The following is a 16,769-nucleotide window of genomic DNA, read 5'->3' on the forward strand; positions in this document are numbered from 1 at the left end:
ACACATATGAATAGTTTGAGGACTTGAGTTCTCCTGTTGTTCTGTGTGTACTAAGGTTGGGGTCGTCTGTCTGCGATTGTTTGAGTCAAATCAATGTTGATTACCTTCATGTTTACATATGTGCACTTCACCTACAGTATGCTAATATAGTTTTGTCTTCCATTAAAGGAATATTTCACCCCCAAAAAAACTTTTCCCCTATCAATTAAACCTTTTGAGTTTTTTTGTATTTGTGACATTCTTGAACCAATAATCCAATATCCTACTACTTTAATTAAAATGCCCACGCTGTGGTGTACGTCCCGGGTTGGCCATCACACGAGGTCTCCACTTGCCTCCAAACTTGCCACAGACTATTGATCAGTGCTCTGGCTAATGCCTAGGCTTCTTTCCCCACCTTTGATGTACTTACATATTGTACAGTTAATATAAAACTACATTCTTTTTATTCAGGCACATTTTAGCCACCTTTTTTTTTGGCCGCTAGGCCCACCTACTGCACGTGTGTGACATAGGCACAGTGTCCCATAAAAAGGACAAGGACTGACCGATAGAGATCTCCATATATGGCCATATCAGTTGGATCACTGGTGCACCGTAGATGTGAGGGCCACGAAGCGGCCCCAACCTCTAGTTTGACTAAATTACATTAATAGGAAACCAATCTTAACAAGAGCAAAACCATATTTAAAACATTCTCTTTAAACCTGGATCATCAGTAGGCTCATAGTGATTACACTGTGAGAGTTTATATACTTTTCTTTAATATAGTTTTGCATTGGTTTTCTACCACAGCAGACACCGCTAATATTCTATTTTGGATCAGGAATGCAACCAAAACAAAAAGGTCTGAGGTGGGGGGAGGGGCAGAGTGGAGTGTGGAGTGTGGAACGGTCAACACCACTAGACGTCACAGAAAGACTGAACAGAGGAAGAGAGCAATGTTCAACCAGCAGTTGAAGGTGTGAAATGAATAAAGTGAGAATGAGCAAATACATGGCTTATTTACTGCCAACAATGTGTAAAAGCTTTACAAACAAGCTGGCAGAGACCAGCATTCAAAACAAAGTATATATAATAATGGTTTAGGGTTTTATGCCCCTTTAACAGTGTAAAGAAGCTCAACTGATGAACTGTGGCAGTTGTAATAAAATGATTGAATCTGGAGCTTGGACAAACATATGTTGTTTATAAGTTGTCCATGGATATTCAGCTGTACTACAACATTGATAATGGCAATTTTATTCAGCCGTCAGGTCCAATACTTTGGAACCAAAACATATCTTTAAAAATATTGCCAGGAAATGTGTTTCCACATTCCACAGGTGCATCTTCATGCTACCAACGATGCAAAGCATTGTAAGCTTGTAGACCTTTTCTTTGTGACGCCTTTGAACTTGTACTACAGAGTGCTTTCACCACAATGAAGCAGGTTTAATGTTGGGTATTTCGGTTATCTTTTATGGTGTTAAAAGGGGCGTGGAACAATGCAGATGATGAACCCACATTTGATTTGGTGGAATTCATCATCTGATACACCTGAGACGTAGCCTCGCGTAGCCAGACTATATCACTGTGTGGATATGAGTCTGGTGCTTCCATGAGGACGTTTTTTTTCCCAAGGGGCGGGATCAAAACAATGGCCCTCGACGCAATTGGTTAGACCTACAACCAACTACCAATTACAGTCTCCCATATACGAATACTGGGCCCTGATTGGTCACCCACGTCTTCTGGAGCAGGAAATGGATTCTCTATGGAGCGGTGCCAGACCCAAATCACAGAGTGCAATTTTTTTTTGCACTCGCAGATTCGTCTGGTCCCAGGCTACCTGAGACGTGCACAAATCAAGGCTTTACACAGCCTTTCATGAATCAGACGTGACTCTTTATTTACAAGCAAACCTACACTAAAGATTATAGCAGAAATGTGAAGAGCTGTGTGAATGAGGCCCATTGAAAATAACAATTGTTTGTCCTTTTTATTTTAAGTTCCACTACTGAGAGGATGGCAATGTCAGTGGGTTCAAACCACTGGTCTGGTGGGGGTAACCAGCAGGGCTTTTAGACTCTTAGTTTAGTTTTTACCCTGCTTTATTGTGATCTGGCCTTTATTTGGACACACAATACCTCTAGTCACTATTTGAGACACAGACAGTATTATTGGAAGTTTTATGTCAACCTTCATTTCTAATTATAGTGTTAACTGTAATGTCAGATTGACTCTAGGATGTTTCTATTCACTTGACTACTAACCGAGCCTTTCTGCAGTTCCTCACAGCTGGGATCAGTCTCCTTCGCCCCCCCTCTGATGTGTTGTATGTGTCCAGGTCCAACTCTTCCAGAACCTCCTCTGACGTCTGCAGCATGACGGCCAGAGCTGAACACTGGGTCTCAGACAGTTTCTCTGTTCTGTTCTCTGACTTGAGGTACTGTTGGATCTCCTGATGTACTGAGTGGTCATTCATCTCCATCAAACAGTGGAAGATGTTGATACATCTGTCAGGAGAGGCATCATTTCTCAACTCCTTCAGGTTGCAGATGGCTCTCTGGATGCTCTCTGGGCTGTTCTTTTTCTGGCCCAGTAGGCCTCCTAACAGACTCCTGTTGGACTCCAGAGAGAGGCCATGAAGGAAGCGGACAAAGAGGTCCAAGTGGCCATTCTTACTCTTCAGGGCTTTAGTGGTGGCTTTGTTCAGGAAGTCATTCATGTCCATGAATTCAACTTCAAAAAAAATGTCCAGTACCACTACCTCCATGTTCCTCTTCTGTGTGAAACAGTGGAACAGGTAGACTGCAGCCATAAACTCCTGGATGCTCAGATGAACAAAGCTGTAGACCGTTTTCTGGAAGAGCACACCCTCTCTTTTGAAGATCTCTGTGCACACTCCTGAGTACAGTGAGGCATCTTTGACATCAAGACCACACTCTTCCAGGTCTTCTTGGTAGAACAGGATACTACCTTTCTCCAGATGTTCAAATGCCAGCCTGCCCAGCTTCAGTAGAACATCCCTGTCAGTCTTCATGAGGTGCTGTTGAGTCACATTTTCTTTCATCTTCACATCATGAGTCTCATACTTCTGCTTCTTTCTCTTTATCTGAACCAACAGGAAGTGGCAGCACATCTCAGTCAGGGTCTTGGGCAGCTTTCCTATCGCGTGTGTCCTCAACATGTCCAGCAGAACGGTAGCAATGATCCAACAGAAGAGTGGGATGTGACACATGATGTGGAGGGTCCTTGATGTCTTCAAGTGTGAGAGGATTCTGTCGGCCAGCTTCTCTTCACCGGCTCTTTTCCTAAAGTACTCCTCCTTCTGAGGGTCTGTGAACCCTCGCACTTCTGTCACCATGTCAACACATGCAGGTGGGATCTGATTGGCTGCTGCAGGTCTGGTGGTTATCCAGAGGAGGGATGAGGGGAGAAGATTCCCCTTGATTAGGTTTGTCAACAGAGCATCCACTGATGATGTCACTGTGACATCAGAAACAATGTCATTGTTTTGGAACACTGGAAACCTGCTTTCATCCAGACCATCAAAGATGAAGCCAACTCTCCAGGCAGCGAGCTGCTCTGCTGTGACCTTCTTTAATGTTGGGTGGAAATCATGGATCAGTGTGAGAAGACTGTACTGCTCATCTCTGACCAAGTTCAGCTCCCGGAATGAAAAGGGAACCAGGAGATTTATATCTTGATTTTCCAAACCCTTTGCCCAGTCCAGAGTAAACTTACGCACAGAGAATGTTTTTCCAATGCCAGCGATGCCCTTGGTCAGAACTCTTCTGATGGGTGTCTTTCTGCCAGGGAGGGGTTTAAAGATGTCACAGCAGTTGATTGGTGTGTCATGGAAGGTCTTCATCTTGGAAGCTGTCTCAAGCTGTATCACCTCATGTTGGCTATTAACCCCTTCACTCTCTCCCTCTGTGATGTAGAGCTCTGTGTAGGTGCTGGTGAGGGAGGTTCCAGACTCTTCTGTCATGTGGTCTTTTACATCATCAAGACTGTTCAAACTGATCTTATAATCATTCAAATCATCCTGCAGACTGACATCTGACATGAGAAAAACACATATGATTTAAACATTCAGCACACAATTTGTTAAGAAAAACGTAACAACACAAGAACAGTTGTTTTTGTCCAGAGTTGATAGTTGTTTAGCTTCATTATTTGCACTTAGATATTGATACGGACACTAATTTGAACATTTAGTCTGACTATGTTTTCTGAAATTTCCATTTATTAACATGACATTTTAATTAGTGCAAATTCTGTCCAGTCTTACTTTGTCCAGGTGTGGTTTGACTGGGTGACTTCAGTCCAGGAGTGTTTCTGAATGTCTGTCCACACTGGGGACAGTCATAGTGTCCTGTTGGAGCAGAATGGTGTCCACAGCTGGTAGAGACTGGATCTGTCAGAACCTCCTCACACACTGAACACCTGGACGCCTGCTCTGTCACAACACGACCACTCCTCTTCCTCTCTCTGTGGAGATGAAGACAATGTATTACTATATAATAGTATTGTATTATATTTACATATACTATAATAACATGTATGTATGTATGTATGTATGTATGTATGTATGTATGTATGTATGTATGTATGTATATATGTATATATGTATGTATGTATGTAAGTATGTATGTATTTATATAATATCCACATCTGACATGAGGATATGTTCACACTGCATTGTGTTGGTAAACAATAAAAGTCTTTAATCTGTCATGGAAGGTTTAGTTTCATAAACCTCCCTGTAAGATATAAATGGTGCACGTTGTCTACTTCTTGACTTCTTAAGAAGTATCACGTTTTTGTTCATTTGCTGGTCACTAAACTAGTTGTGATAGTACTAGTAGCCTAGTTGTTGCTTTAATAAACAGCAACTACTCTTGGTGGGGGCGGGGGGCTCCTGTATCTTCTTGACTTGGCACCTAAGCAGCTGTATTGTCAACAAGTTGGAGACATGAGGGTGATTTCTGACAGACAGGAGAGACTGTGACAGACACCTCAACAAGATGGCATAAAAGCATGAATATTATAATATAATGATTCTGACAAGTATGAGTCACCCAACATTTTAAAAGGTGACAGGGTATTGTCTTTTACTGGCTGCTGCTTATTGTTGTAAAGCAGTCTGTGTGGTGTGTGTGTGTGTGTGTGTGTGTGTGTGTGTGTGTGTGTGTGTGTGTGTGTGTGTGTGTGTGTGTGTGTGTGTGTGCGTGCGTGCGTGCGTGCGTGCGTGCGTGCGTGCGTGCGTGCGTGCGTGCGTGCGTGAGTGCGTGCGTGGTGTGAGTGGTAATTATTTACAGTGTAGCCGCAGAACAGGCTTTTCTGTACAGTATGTCTGTTTCCTCAAAAGTAGACCAATCACAGCTCATGATGCTACATGCATGACATCGCAAAAAAGAACCACCTCAGACCATGAAATACTTAAATACCTGGTGAACTTAATGTGAAGAGCATGATAGTTGGATCATTGTTGATAATTGTATTCATTTTATGTTTTTTATTTCTCTATGCAAATCTTAGTTTCACCAACATTGTTGTTTTAAAGCAATTGATATTTCCATTTAGCCAAATGAAACATCATCACATCATCACACTAGGATATGCACATAAAAGGCAGCCAGTCCGTACAATGTGATTTCACCATTGAACACCAGATGAGATTTGTGAGGTTTCCTTCATAAACTACACACTGCAACTGAAATGAAATGAAGTGAACGGCAACTGACTGACCTGTGCATATTCCTACTGTGCTGTAGGCGTACCTCACCACAGTTAGATCACCCTATCCTAAAATTACTATGGCTCTAGGTAGGGACTAGGTAGGTAAGAGTTAACTTTTTTCATCCCCAAAGGGAAATGAAGACGTTTACAGCAGCTCTCATCATTAGACAGACAAAGAAGAGACATCAATAAAAACCTTTAGAAAATGTAAAATGTCTGAATATTGTAGGTTGACTATTCTTAGACGCCGATTTTAAAGACAGTCCAAACACTACTAACATCCTCATCAGCCTGATCTAGATAGCCAGAGGAGGAGTTTTTCATTCGGTGTCATGTCACCCGACGTCCCGTTGGTCCGACTGGCCCCGTTATAACTAACCTTATCCCTAACCTCACACTAACCTAACGTTTGTCAGACTACTGGGGCGTCTGAACAATGTGAGGTCAGAATTATGAGCGAACCCCATATACAATCGTATTGCAGCAAGAAGTAAAGGTCTCGTATAGCGCTCCTTATCACAATGTAGGTGTAACAGTCTGTTGCTAAAGGATCTTCTCTATCCTGCCTCAGTGTCATGTTGTTTCTACTCAATTTAAGATCTCTCACAAATAAAAGCTCTATTATCAATGACTTCTTATCTGAAAATTAACTAGATTGTGGTTTAATGTTCAATGAGACTCACTTGGCTGAACCAGAGTGATAACAAGGAGCTAATTGAGGCATCAAATCATTCACTGAATGACCTGTGTCGTTCAGATAAATGTAGTTCTATTGCATCTTCTTGGTTTGACACCAGTTCAAATCCTAGCTGCTGTATTCATGTAATCATCTATTAGAACATGTATTCTAAAGACATACAACTTGTTATCTATCAAATAAATGCCTGTTTCATATCCAGTTTTATTGTTTATATCATTGATTGTTCTGTATTTTTGTTTGTAAAAAAACAGGAAAACAGTAGAACTATTTTACATTTAAAATTACTTCTATAAGGATCCATTTGTATGTATTTCCACTTGTAGTTCAGAGAGAACAGTGATCTTACTTTGTGTTTGAAGGTCCAGGTTCATTACTGAAGTTCCCAGGGAAATCCATTGACCAGTCACTCTTCATAGACACACAGCTGGGTGTTGGAGACTCTGGTCTGTGGTGAAGACTTCTGGAATCATACAAATGTTACTACATCATTTGCATGAAATAGACCGTTTGTTGCGCAAATATTCCTAGTAATAATTTACAGTGTGGCTGCAGAAAAGGGTTTTCTGTACAGTATGTCTGTTCCCTCAAAAGTAGACCAATCACAGCTCATGATGCTACGTGCATGACATCGCAAAAAAGAACCACCTCAGACCATGAAATACTTAAATACCTGGTGAACTTAATGTGAAACTTATGAAGAGCATGATAGTTGGATCATTGTTGATAATTGTATTCATTTTGTGTTTTTTATTTCTCTTTGCAAATCTTAGTTTCACCAACATTGTTGTTTTAAAGCAATTGATATTTCCATTTAGCCAAATGAAACATCATCACATCATCACACTAGGATATGCACATAAAAAGCAGCCAGTCCGTACAATGTGATTTCACCATTGAACACCAGATGAGATTTGTGAGGTTTCCTTCATAAACTACACACTGCAACTGAAATGAAATGAAGTGTCATTGAACATTGTTTTCTGTACAGTATGTCTGTTCCCTCAAAAGTAGACCAATCACAGCTCATGATGCTACGTGCATGACATCGCAAAAAAGAACCACCTCAGACCATGAAATACTTAAATACCTGGTGAACTTAATGTGAAACTTATGAAGAGCATGATAGTTGGATCATTGTTGATAATTGTATTCATTTTGTGTTTTTTATTTCTCTTTGCAAATCTTAGTTTCACCAACATTGTTGTTTTAAAGCAATTGATATTTCCATTTAGCCAAATGAAACATCATCACATCATCACACTAGGATATGCACATAAAAAGCAGCCAGTCCGTACAATGTGATTTCACCATTGAACACCAGATGAGATTTGTGAGGTTTCCTTCATAAACTACACACTGCAACTGAAATGAAATGAAGTGAACGGCAACTGACTGACCTGTGCATATTCCTACTGTGCTGTAGGCGTACCTCACCACAGTTAGATCACCCTATCCTAAAATTACTATGGCTCTAGGTAGGGACTAGGTAGGTAAGAGTTAACTTTTTTCATCCCCAAAGGGAAATGAAGACGTTTACAGCAGCTCTCATCATTAGACAGACAAAGAAGAGACATCAATAAAAACCTTTAGAAAATGTAAAATGTCTGAATATTGTAGGTTGACTATTCTTAGACGCCGATTTTAAAGACAGTCCAAACACTACTAACATCCTCATCAGCCTGATCTAGATAGCCAGAGGAGGAGTTTTTCATTCGGTGTCATGTCACCCGATGTCCTGTTGGTCCGACTGGCCCCGTTATAACTAACCTTATCCCTAACCTCACACTAACCTAACGTTTGTCAGACTACTGGGGCGTCTGAACAATGTGAGGTCAGAATTATGAGCGAACCCCATATACAATCGTATTGCAGCAAGCAGTAAAGGTCTCGTATAGCGCTCCTTATCACAATGTAGGTGTAACAGTCTGTTGCTAAAGGATCTTCTCTATCCTGCCTCAGTGTCATGTTGTTTCTACTCAATTTAAGATCTCTCACAAATAAAAGCTCTATTATCAATGACTTCTTATCTGAAAATTAACTAGATTGTGGTTTAATGTTCAATGAGACTCACTTGGCTGAACCAGAGTGATAACAAGGAGCTAATTGAGGCATCAAATCATTCACTGAATGACCTGTGTCGTTCAGATAAATGTAGTTCTATTGCATCTTCTTGGTTTGACACCAGTTCAAATCCTAGCTGCTGTATTCATGTAATCATCTATTAGAACATGTATTCTAAAGACATACAACTTGTTATCTATCAAATAAATGCCTGTTTCATATCCAGTTTTATTGTTTATATCATTGATTGTTCTGTATTTTTGTTTGTAAAAAACAGGAAAACAGTAGAACTATTTTACATTTAAAATTAGTTCTATAAGGATCCATTTGTATGTATTTCCACTTGTAGTTCAGAGAGAACAGTGATCTTACTTTGTGTTTGAAGGTCCAGGTTCATTACTGAAGTTCCCAGGGAAATCCGTTGACCAGTCACTCTTCATAGACACACAGCTGGGTGCTGGAGACTCTGGTCTGTGGTGAAGACTTCTGGAATCATACAAATGTTACTACATCATTTGCATGAAATAGACCGTTTGTTGCGCAAATATTCCTAGTAATAATTTACAGTGTGGCTGCAGAAAAGGGTTTTCTGTACAGTATGTCTGTTCCCTCAAAAGTAGACCAATCACAGCTCATGATGCTACGTGCATGACATCGCAAAAAAGAACCACCTCAGACCATGAAATACTTAAATACCTGGTGAACTTAATGTGAAACTTATGAAGAGCATGATAGTTGGATCATTGTTGATAATTGTATTCATTTTGTGTTTTTTATTTCTCTTTGCAAATCTTAGTTTCACCAGCATTGTTGTTTTAAAGCAATTGATATTTCCATTTAGCCAAATGAAACATCATCACATCATCACACTAGGATATGCACATAAAAAGCAGCCAGTCCGTACAATGTGATTTCACCATTGAACACCAGATGAGATTTGTGAGGTTTCCTTCATAAACTACACACTGCAACTGAAATGAAATGAAGTGAACGGCAACTGACTGACCTGTGCATATTCCTACTGTGCTGTAGGCGTACCTCACCACAGTTAGATCACCCTATCCTAAAATTACTATGGCTCTAGGTAGGGACTAGGTAGGTAAGAGTTAACTTTTTTCATCCCCAAAGGGAAATGAAGACGTTTACAGCAGCTCTCATCATTAGACAGACAAAGAAGAGACATCAATAAAAACCTTTAGAAAATGTAAAATGTCTGAATATTGTAGGTTGACTATTCTTAGACGCCGATTTTAAAGACAGTCCAAACACTACTAACATCCTCATCAGCCTGATCTAGATAGCCAGAGGAGGAGTTTTTCATTCGGTGTCATGTCACCCGACGTCCCGTTGGTCCGACTGGCCCCGTTATAACTAACCTTATCCCTAACCTCACACTAACCTAATGTTTGTCAGACTACTGGGGCGTCTGAACAATGTGAGGTCAGAATTATGAGCGAACCCCATATACAATCGTATTGCAGCAAGCAGTAAAGGTCTCGTATAGCGCTCCTTATCACAATAGGTGTAGGTGTAGGTGTAACAGTCTGTTGCTAAAGGATCTTCTCTATCCTGCCTCAGTGTCATGTTGTTTCTACTCAATTTAAGATCTCTTACAAATAAAAGCTCTATTATCAATGACTTCTTATCTGAAAATTAACTAGATTGTGGTTTAATGTTCAATGAGACTCACTTGGCTGAACCAGAGTGATAACAAGGAGCTAATTGAGGCAACAAATCATTCACTGAATGACCTGTGTCGTTCAGATAAATGTAGTTCTATTGCATCTTCTTGGTTTGACACCAGTTCAAATCCTAGCTGCTGTATTCATGTAATCATCTATTAGAACATGTATTCTAAAGACATACAACTTGTTATCTATCAAATAAATGCCTGTTTCATATCCAGTTTTATTGTTTATATCATTGATTGTTCTGTATTTTTGTTTGTAAAAAACAGGAAAACAGTAGAACTATTTTACATTTAAAATTAGTTCTATAAGGATCCATTTGTATGTATTTCCACTTGTAGTTCAGAGAGAACAGTGATCTTACTTTGTGTTTGAAGGTCCAGGTTCATTACTGAAGTTCCCAGGGAAATCCATTGACCAGTCACTCTTCATAGACACACAGCTGGGTGCTGGAGACTCTGGTCTGTGGTGAAGACTTCTGGAATCATACAAATGTTTGATTTGTGTGAGCGATCAAGAGACAGACAGTCAGTCTACAAGGAGACATATGAAGTGAATGAGAGACAGACAGTCTACAAGGAGACAGATGTGAAGTGAATGAGAGACAGACAGTCTACAATGAGACATATGAAGTGAATGAGAGGCAGACAGTCTTCATTCAAGGAGAGAGATGTGAAGTGAATGAGTGGACTTTTAGCAGCGGTCCAAACAACCTGTGGTGAGTTTGACAGCTGGTTCTTGTAGATATGTGGCAAAACGTGTCTTCTCAGACATATCACAACCGCTCGTCACTTCTGCAAGTTTAACCGTCTGCGTGGTTCAGTTTGTAGTTTACATCTAAACATCTATAGTCAGCTACTGCTTCTACATGAGATCACGAGAGATTAAATGACATAAGGTGCTCCATTCGAGCAAGCCAGATAATCTTAATGAAATTCTGCACTGTATTAAAATGTCTTAATGTGTGCATGTTGAAGATAATCTCATAAGAAAATCTAATAAGATTGATGATGCTGAAAGATGCTACCAGAATTAAAAATTGTTTAAGATTTTAAAAAATCCTGTAGTGTGAGTGAAGCTTCAGAGTGTTGTGTTATGTATATTGTATAGGAGGATTCACATACTTTGTGTGTGGAAGTCCAGGTTCATTACTGAGGTTAGGAGGTTCATCTTTAGACCGGTCACTCTTCATAGACACAAAGCTGGGTGTTGGAGACTCTGGTCTGTGGTGAAGACTTCTGGAATCATATACATGTTTCTATAATTATCATGTTAATGAAGAAGTCAATTAGTTCAATATTTGTTATTGTTAAGTCCATTTGACATCTAAATGGGAAAATGTTTTGAGTGTTGACTCACAATATACAATATACAACAAGAACGTTTGAATAAAAGTACAGTGGTAGTGTATATTGTATAGGAAGATTGATATACTTTGTATCTGGAGGTCCAGGTTCATCACTCTTCATAGACACAGATGGAGGCTCTGGTCTGTGGATGAGCTGTTTGTCAGTTCCCTCCTCTCTCTCCTCATAATGACTCATCTTTGGTCTTTATTAAACCTGTCAAGATTACAGTCAAAATAGAACAGAAAACAGTAAATGTTTAATGCATATGCACACACACCCACACCCACACCCACCCACACACACGCATGCAGGCTACCAGCAGCTTGCAGACTACCGTTAGCTTGTTAGCTTAAACACTGTTAAACAACACTACTGCTCTGACAGCAGCATGCAGGCTACCGTCAGCTTGTTAGCTTAATCACTGTTCAACAACACTACTGCTCTGACAGCAGCATGCAGGCTACCGTTAGCTTGTTAGCTTAAACACTGTTCAACAACACTACTGCTCTGACAGCAGCATGCAGACTACCCGCAGCATGCAGACTACCGTTACCTTGTTAGCTTAAACACTGTTCAACAACACTACTGCTCTGACAGCAGCATGCAGCCTACCATTAGCTTGTTAGCTTAAGCACTGTTCAAGAACACTACTGCTCTGACAGCAGCATGCAGGCTACCGTTAGCTTGTTAGCTTAAACACTGTTCAACAACACTACTACTCTGACAGCAGCATGCAAGCTACCGTTAGCGTGTTAGCTTAAACACTGTTTAACAACACTACCTCTCTGACAGCAACATGCAGGCTACCGTTAGCGTGTTAGCTTAAACACTGTTAAACAACACTACTGCTCTGACAGCAGCATTTAGGCTACCGTCAGCTTGTTAGCTTAAACACTGTTCAAGAACACTACTGCTCTGACAGCAGCATGCAGGCTACCGTTAGCTTGTTAGCTTAAACTTCTGGAATCATATACATGTTTCTATAATTATCATGTTAATGAAGAAGTCAATTAGTTCAATATTTGTTATTGTTAAGTCCATTTGACATCTAAATGGGAAAATGTTTTGAGTGTTGACTCACAATATACAATATACAACAAGAACGTTTGAATAAAAGTACAGTGGTAGTGTATATTGTATAGGAAGATTGATATACTTTGTATCTGGAGGTCCAGGTTCATCACTCTTCATAGACACAGATGGAGGCTCTGGTCTGTGGATGAGCTGTTTGTCAGTTCCCTCCTCTCTCTCCTCATAATGACTCATCTTTGGTCTTTATTAAACCTGTCAAGATTACAGTCAAAATAGAACAGAAAACAGTAAATGTTTAATGCATATGCACACACACCCACACCCACACCCACACCCACCCACACACACACACGCATGCAGGCTACCAGCAGCTTGCAGACTACCGTTAGCTTGTTAGCTTAAACACTGTTAAACAACACTACTGCTCTGACAGCAGCATGCAGGCTACCGTCAGCTTGTTAGCTTAATCACTGTTCAACAACACTACTGCTCTGACAGCAGCATGCAGGCTACCGTTAGCTTGTTAGCTTAAACACTGTTCAACAACACTACTGCTCTGACAGCAGCATGCAGACTACCCGCAGCATGCAGACTACCGTTACCTTGTTAGCTTAAACACTGTTCAACAACACTACTGCTCTGACAGCAGCATGCAGCCTACCATTAGCTTGTTAGCTTAAGCACTGTTCAAGAACACTACTGCTCTGACAGCAGCATGCAGGCTACCGTTAGCTTGTTAGCTTAAACACTGTTCAACAACACTACTACTCTGACAGCAGCATGCAAGCTACCGTTAGCGTGTTAGCTTAAACACTGTTTAACAACACTACCTCTCTGACAGCAACATGCAGGCTACCGTTAGCGTGTTAGCTTAAACACTGTTAAACAACACTACTGCTCTGACAGCAGCATTTAGGCTACCGTCAGCTTGTTAGCTTAAACACTGTTCAACAACACTACTGCTCTGACAGCAGCATGCAGACTACCGTTAGCTTGTTAGCTTAAACACTGTTCAAAAACACTATTGCTCTGACAGCAGCATGCAGGCTACCATTAGCTTGTTAGCTTAAACACTGTTCAAGAACACTACTGCTCTGACAGCAGCATGCAGGCTACCGTTAGCTTGTTAGCTTAAACACTGTTCAACAACACTACTGCTCTGACAGCAGCATGCAGGCTACCGTTAGCATGTTAGCTTAAACACTGTTCAACAACACTACCTCTCTGACAGCAACATGCAGGCTACCGTTAGCGTTTTAGCTTAAACACTGTTTAACAACACTACCTCTCTGACAGCAACATGCAGGCTACCGTTAGCGTGTTAGCTTAAACACTGTTCAAAAACACTACTGCAATGACATTATTATGCAGGCTACCGTCAGCTTGTTAGCTTAAACACTGTTCAACAACACTACTGCTCTGACAGCAGCATGCAGACTACCAGCAGCATGCAGACTACCGTTAGCTTGTTAGCTTAAAAACTGTTCAACAACACTATTGCTCTGACAACAGCATGCAGGCTACCATTAGCTTGTTAGCTTAAAAACTGTTCAAGAACACTACTGCTCTGACAGCAGCATGCAGGCTACCGTTAGCTTGTTAGCTTAAACACTGTTCAACAACACTACTGCTCTGACAGCAGCATGTAGGCTACCGTTAGCTTATTAGCTTAAACACTTTTCAAACATGTTTAAAGCTAAACTGTATAAACTGTGAGGCTGCATTTCAACTGAAAGGATTCCAACACTGGGACATTGAGGGTCCTATTTTGCGTGTCTCAAGTACCAGGTCTTATGACTTAAAGGAGCTACACCATGAATTTAAAAAAAAGATTTGATATTTAATATCATATGGTGTATGTCCCTCAAACCTTTTTCAAAAGGTTTGAGCCTAAATCATCACTCAGATATACTCATCCCAAGTAAATTGTCTCTGGCTTATACAGCACTTTCAGCTGCAATACCAAAACGTCCTCTTGGGCAGGGGGGGGCTACTGAGCAATTCTGTTAATACAAAATTCTGTTAATAAAAAAATATATTAAAAAAAAAAAAAAAAATGGAAAAATCCTGCATAAAAAGAAGCATCTAAGAAAAATACAAAATCGAAAAAAAAACACTTTGAACATTTTTGAACAATTCCACCAAGTGTTTGAGGTGCCTGTTTCACCCACTTCCGGGGGGCGGAGCCAAAATCCGAGCCCGAAGTATTTGTTCGTAGACCCCCACTTAGGGGGGGTAGAAAAAGTTTCGGAGCGATTCGGGCACTTTTCATTTAACATTGGGTTTGCCATCAAAAATGTTTATGACCTCATAAACATTGCCATTCTGAGATCGCCTGTTCAGACACGCCCATTCTGGAAATCCATGAAATGAGAAGGAATGACTGAATTAAAAAAAAAAACATTTTTTGGGGTACAAGAGACACTGGGGACCCCAAAAAATACAAAAAACCAAGAAAAAAGTGATTTTCATGGTGTAGACTCTTTAACTTAACACCTGGAGGCAGGTTTTAAGTTAAGTCATAAGACCTGGTACTTAATGTCTGCAAAATAGGAACATGTCATATTTAATGAAACATTTGTGATAAATGGGATCTACTTGAAAGCAGAGTCATGCACCGTGTCCACTATGTACATGAAGCTCTATTTATACTCATTTACACAATGGAGTGACTCAGAGTCATAGAGTTACACACCCGTAAGGGTCCATTTGGAACCCCCTCAAGGAACCTTGAGGGTCCCTGGACCACACTTTGAGACCCTCTGGTGTAGCAGAGTGTTTCCAGTGAGTCAACACCCTGACTCTGTTTGACCAGAATGGAACACAACCTTTATTAGCATCTGTGAAGGAAGTAAGGAAGAGGCCCAATTTATTTCCAATAGGGCATAGCAGTGGCGGCCATTTTGTGGTGCCACAGATAGAAAACCCACTTATTTGTGACTGTTTTTGGCCAGGAGACTCGTCTCCTGGCCAAATCTCGTCAGTGTCTCGTCAGTGTCATTTCTTCAGAAAAGCAGAAAAACTTCAGTTCTTTAAGCTGTAATTTCAAAACTATTCACTCAATCTTATTAACCAATATATCATTATTGCTTTTAAATACATATAAATTCAAAGATTTGCACAAATGTTCATAATTTTTCGAAAATAGCAGATCTACAGGCTCATATGAGCTATGAGCTTGTAGATCTGCTTTTTATGAAAGATCCTGACACACACACACTCGTGTATCATCATAGCTAAAATCTCAAGGAGACCAAACGTCTTGAGTAATGTAAGTAACTGTGGAAATCATGTCCGGAGGGTTAGGGTGATGAAACACCTAACTGTGTCGGCAGCACCCAGCACCCATCACCCATCACCCCGCTGAGGAAGAGAACATTTACAGCAGCACCCCATCACCCCCCATCATCACCCCCCACCAAGCCTGGGGGGGGCAAACATTTTCAGCCCCAAGCGCACCAGGAAACCACAAACGGTTAAACTTCATCACCCCCCCGCCCCCATCACAGCCAAACATTTCCATCAGCCCCAAGCGCACCTAAAACCCAGGAAACCACAAACGGTTAATTCGGCCTTTATCTGTCTGATACATGTTGGTGTTGATATGATGAGAGAGAGAGAGAGAAGAGAGAGAAAGAGAGAGAAAGAGATAGATACACTTACCCTATATTAATCTTTATGGTTTAACGCGATGTCACAAATCAAAATGGAGTCCATGCTGTTCAGTTCTCTGTGATGTTGTGTCAAAATGGTTGACGGTGTATTAACACATAAAGTTCTATCATAGTGGGAGTGTCTACAGTTACAGCGTACATGGCGTGTGACATGGGGACACACGTACACACACACACACACACACACACACACACACACACACACACACACACACACACACACACACACACACACACGGTGGTGTTGTGTAACAAGTGTTTTCCAGTTTTTTTTTGTCTGTCTGTAAGAAAAATAAAATACAATATTATATTTGAACACTACATCTCTTATGGGGGTCCCTGCATGGCAAAAACATTTTCATATGAAGTCAAATAAGCATATTAATTTGGGGGTCTTTCACATGATAAAGTTTGAAACACTCATTTGCACACACTAACCAATCACAGACATCCCCTTGAGCGAGGCAGGAAACGTGCTGCTGTTACGCAATACACACGCAAACACGCACGCACGCACGCACACACACACACACAC

General features: G+C 40.7%; 1 protein-coding gene across 5 annotated transcripts in view; it reads right to left on the reverse strand.

Annotated features, from left to right (window-relative positions):
* Window positions 1-16,287, reverse strand: part of LOC308096051 (protein NLRC3-like) — a 37,306-nt gene extending 21,019 nt beyond the window's left edge. The window contains exons 1-9 of one of the 5 annotated variants that reach the window (XM_080443325.1): window positions 16,224-16,287; window positions 12,685-12,812; window positions 11,614-11,741; window positions 11,304-11,417; window positions 10,544-10,657; window positions 8,864-8,977; window positions 6,777-6,890; window positions 4,280-4,479; window positions 2,256-4,047 (exon numbers count right to left, since the gene is read on the reverse strand). In XM_080443325.1, the coding sequence (XP_080299451.1) occupies window positions 2,256-4,047; window positions 4,280-4,479; window positions 6,777-6,890; window positions 8,864-8,977; window positions 10,544-10,657; window positions 11,304-11,417; window positions 11,614-11,723 (2,558 nt within the window). In that variant the 5' untranslated portion in view covers window positions 11,724-11,741; window positions 12,685-12,812; window positions 16,224-16,287. Of the gene's footprint in view, window positions 1-2,255; window positions 4,048-4,279; window positions 4,480-6,776; window positions 6,891-8,863; window positions 8,978-10,543; window positions 10,658-11,303; window positions 11,418-11,613; window positions 11,742-12,684; window positions 12,813-16,223 lie in introns of those variants that run through there. The other 4 variants (XM_080443327.1, XM_080443326.1, XM_080443329.1 and 1 more) reach the window with 4 other exon arrangements.
* Between the last annotated feature and the right edge of the window lie 482 nt (window positions 16,288-16,769).

The sequence above is a fragment of the Gymnoscopelus braueri genome (assembly GCF_963280865.1).
Source record: "Gymnoscopelus braueri genome assembly, chromosome: 11".
Lineage (NCBI taxonomy): Eukaryota > Metazoa > Chordata > Actinopteri > Myctophiformes > Myctophidae > Gymnoscopelus > Gymnoscopelus braueri.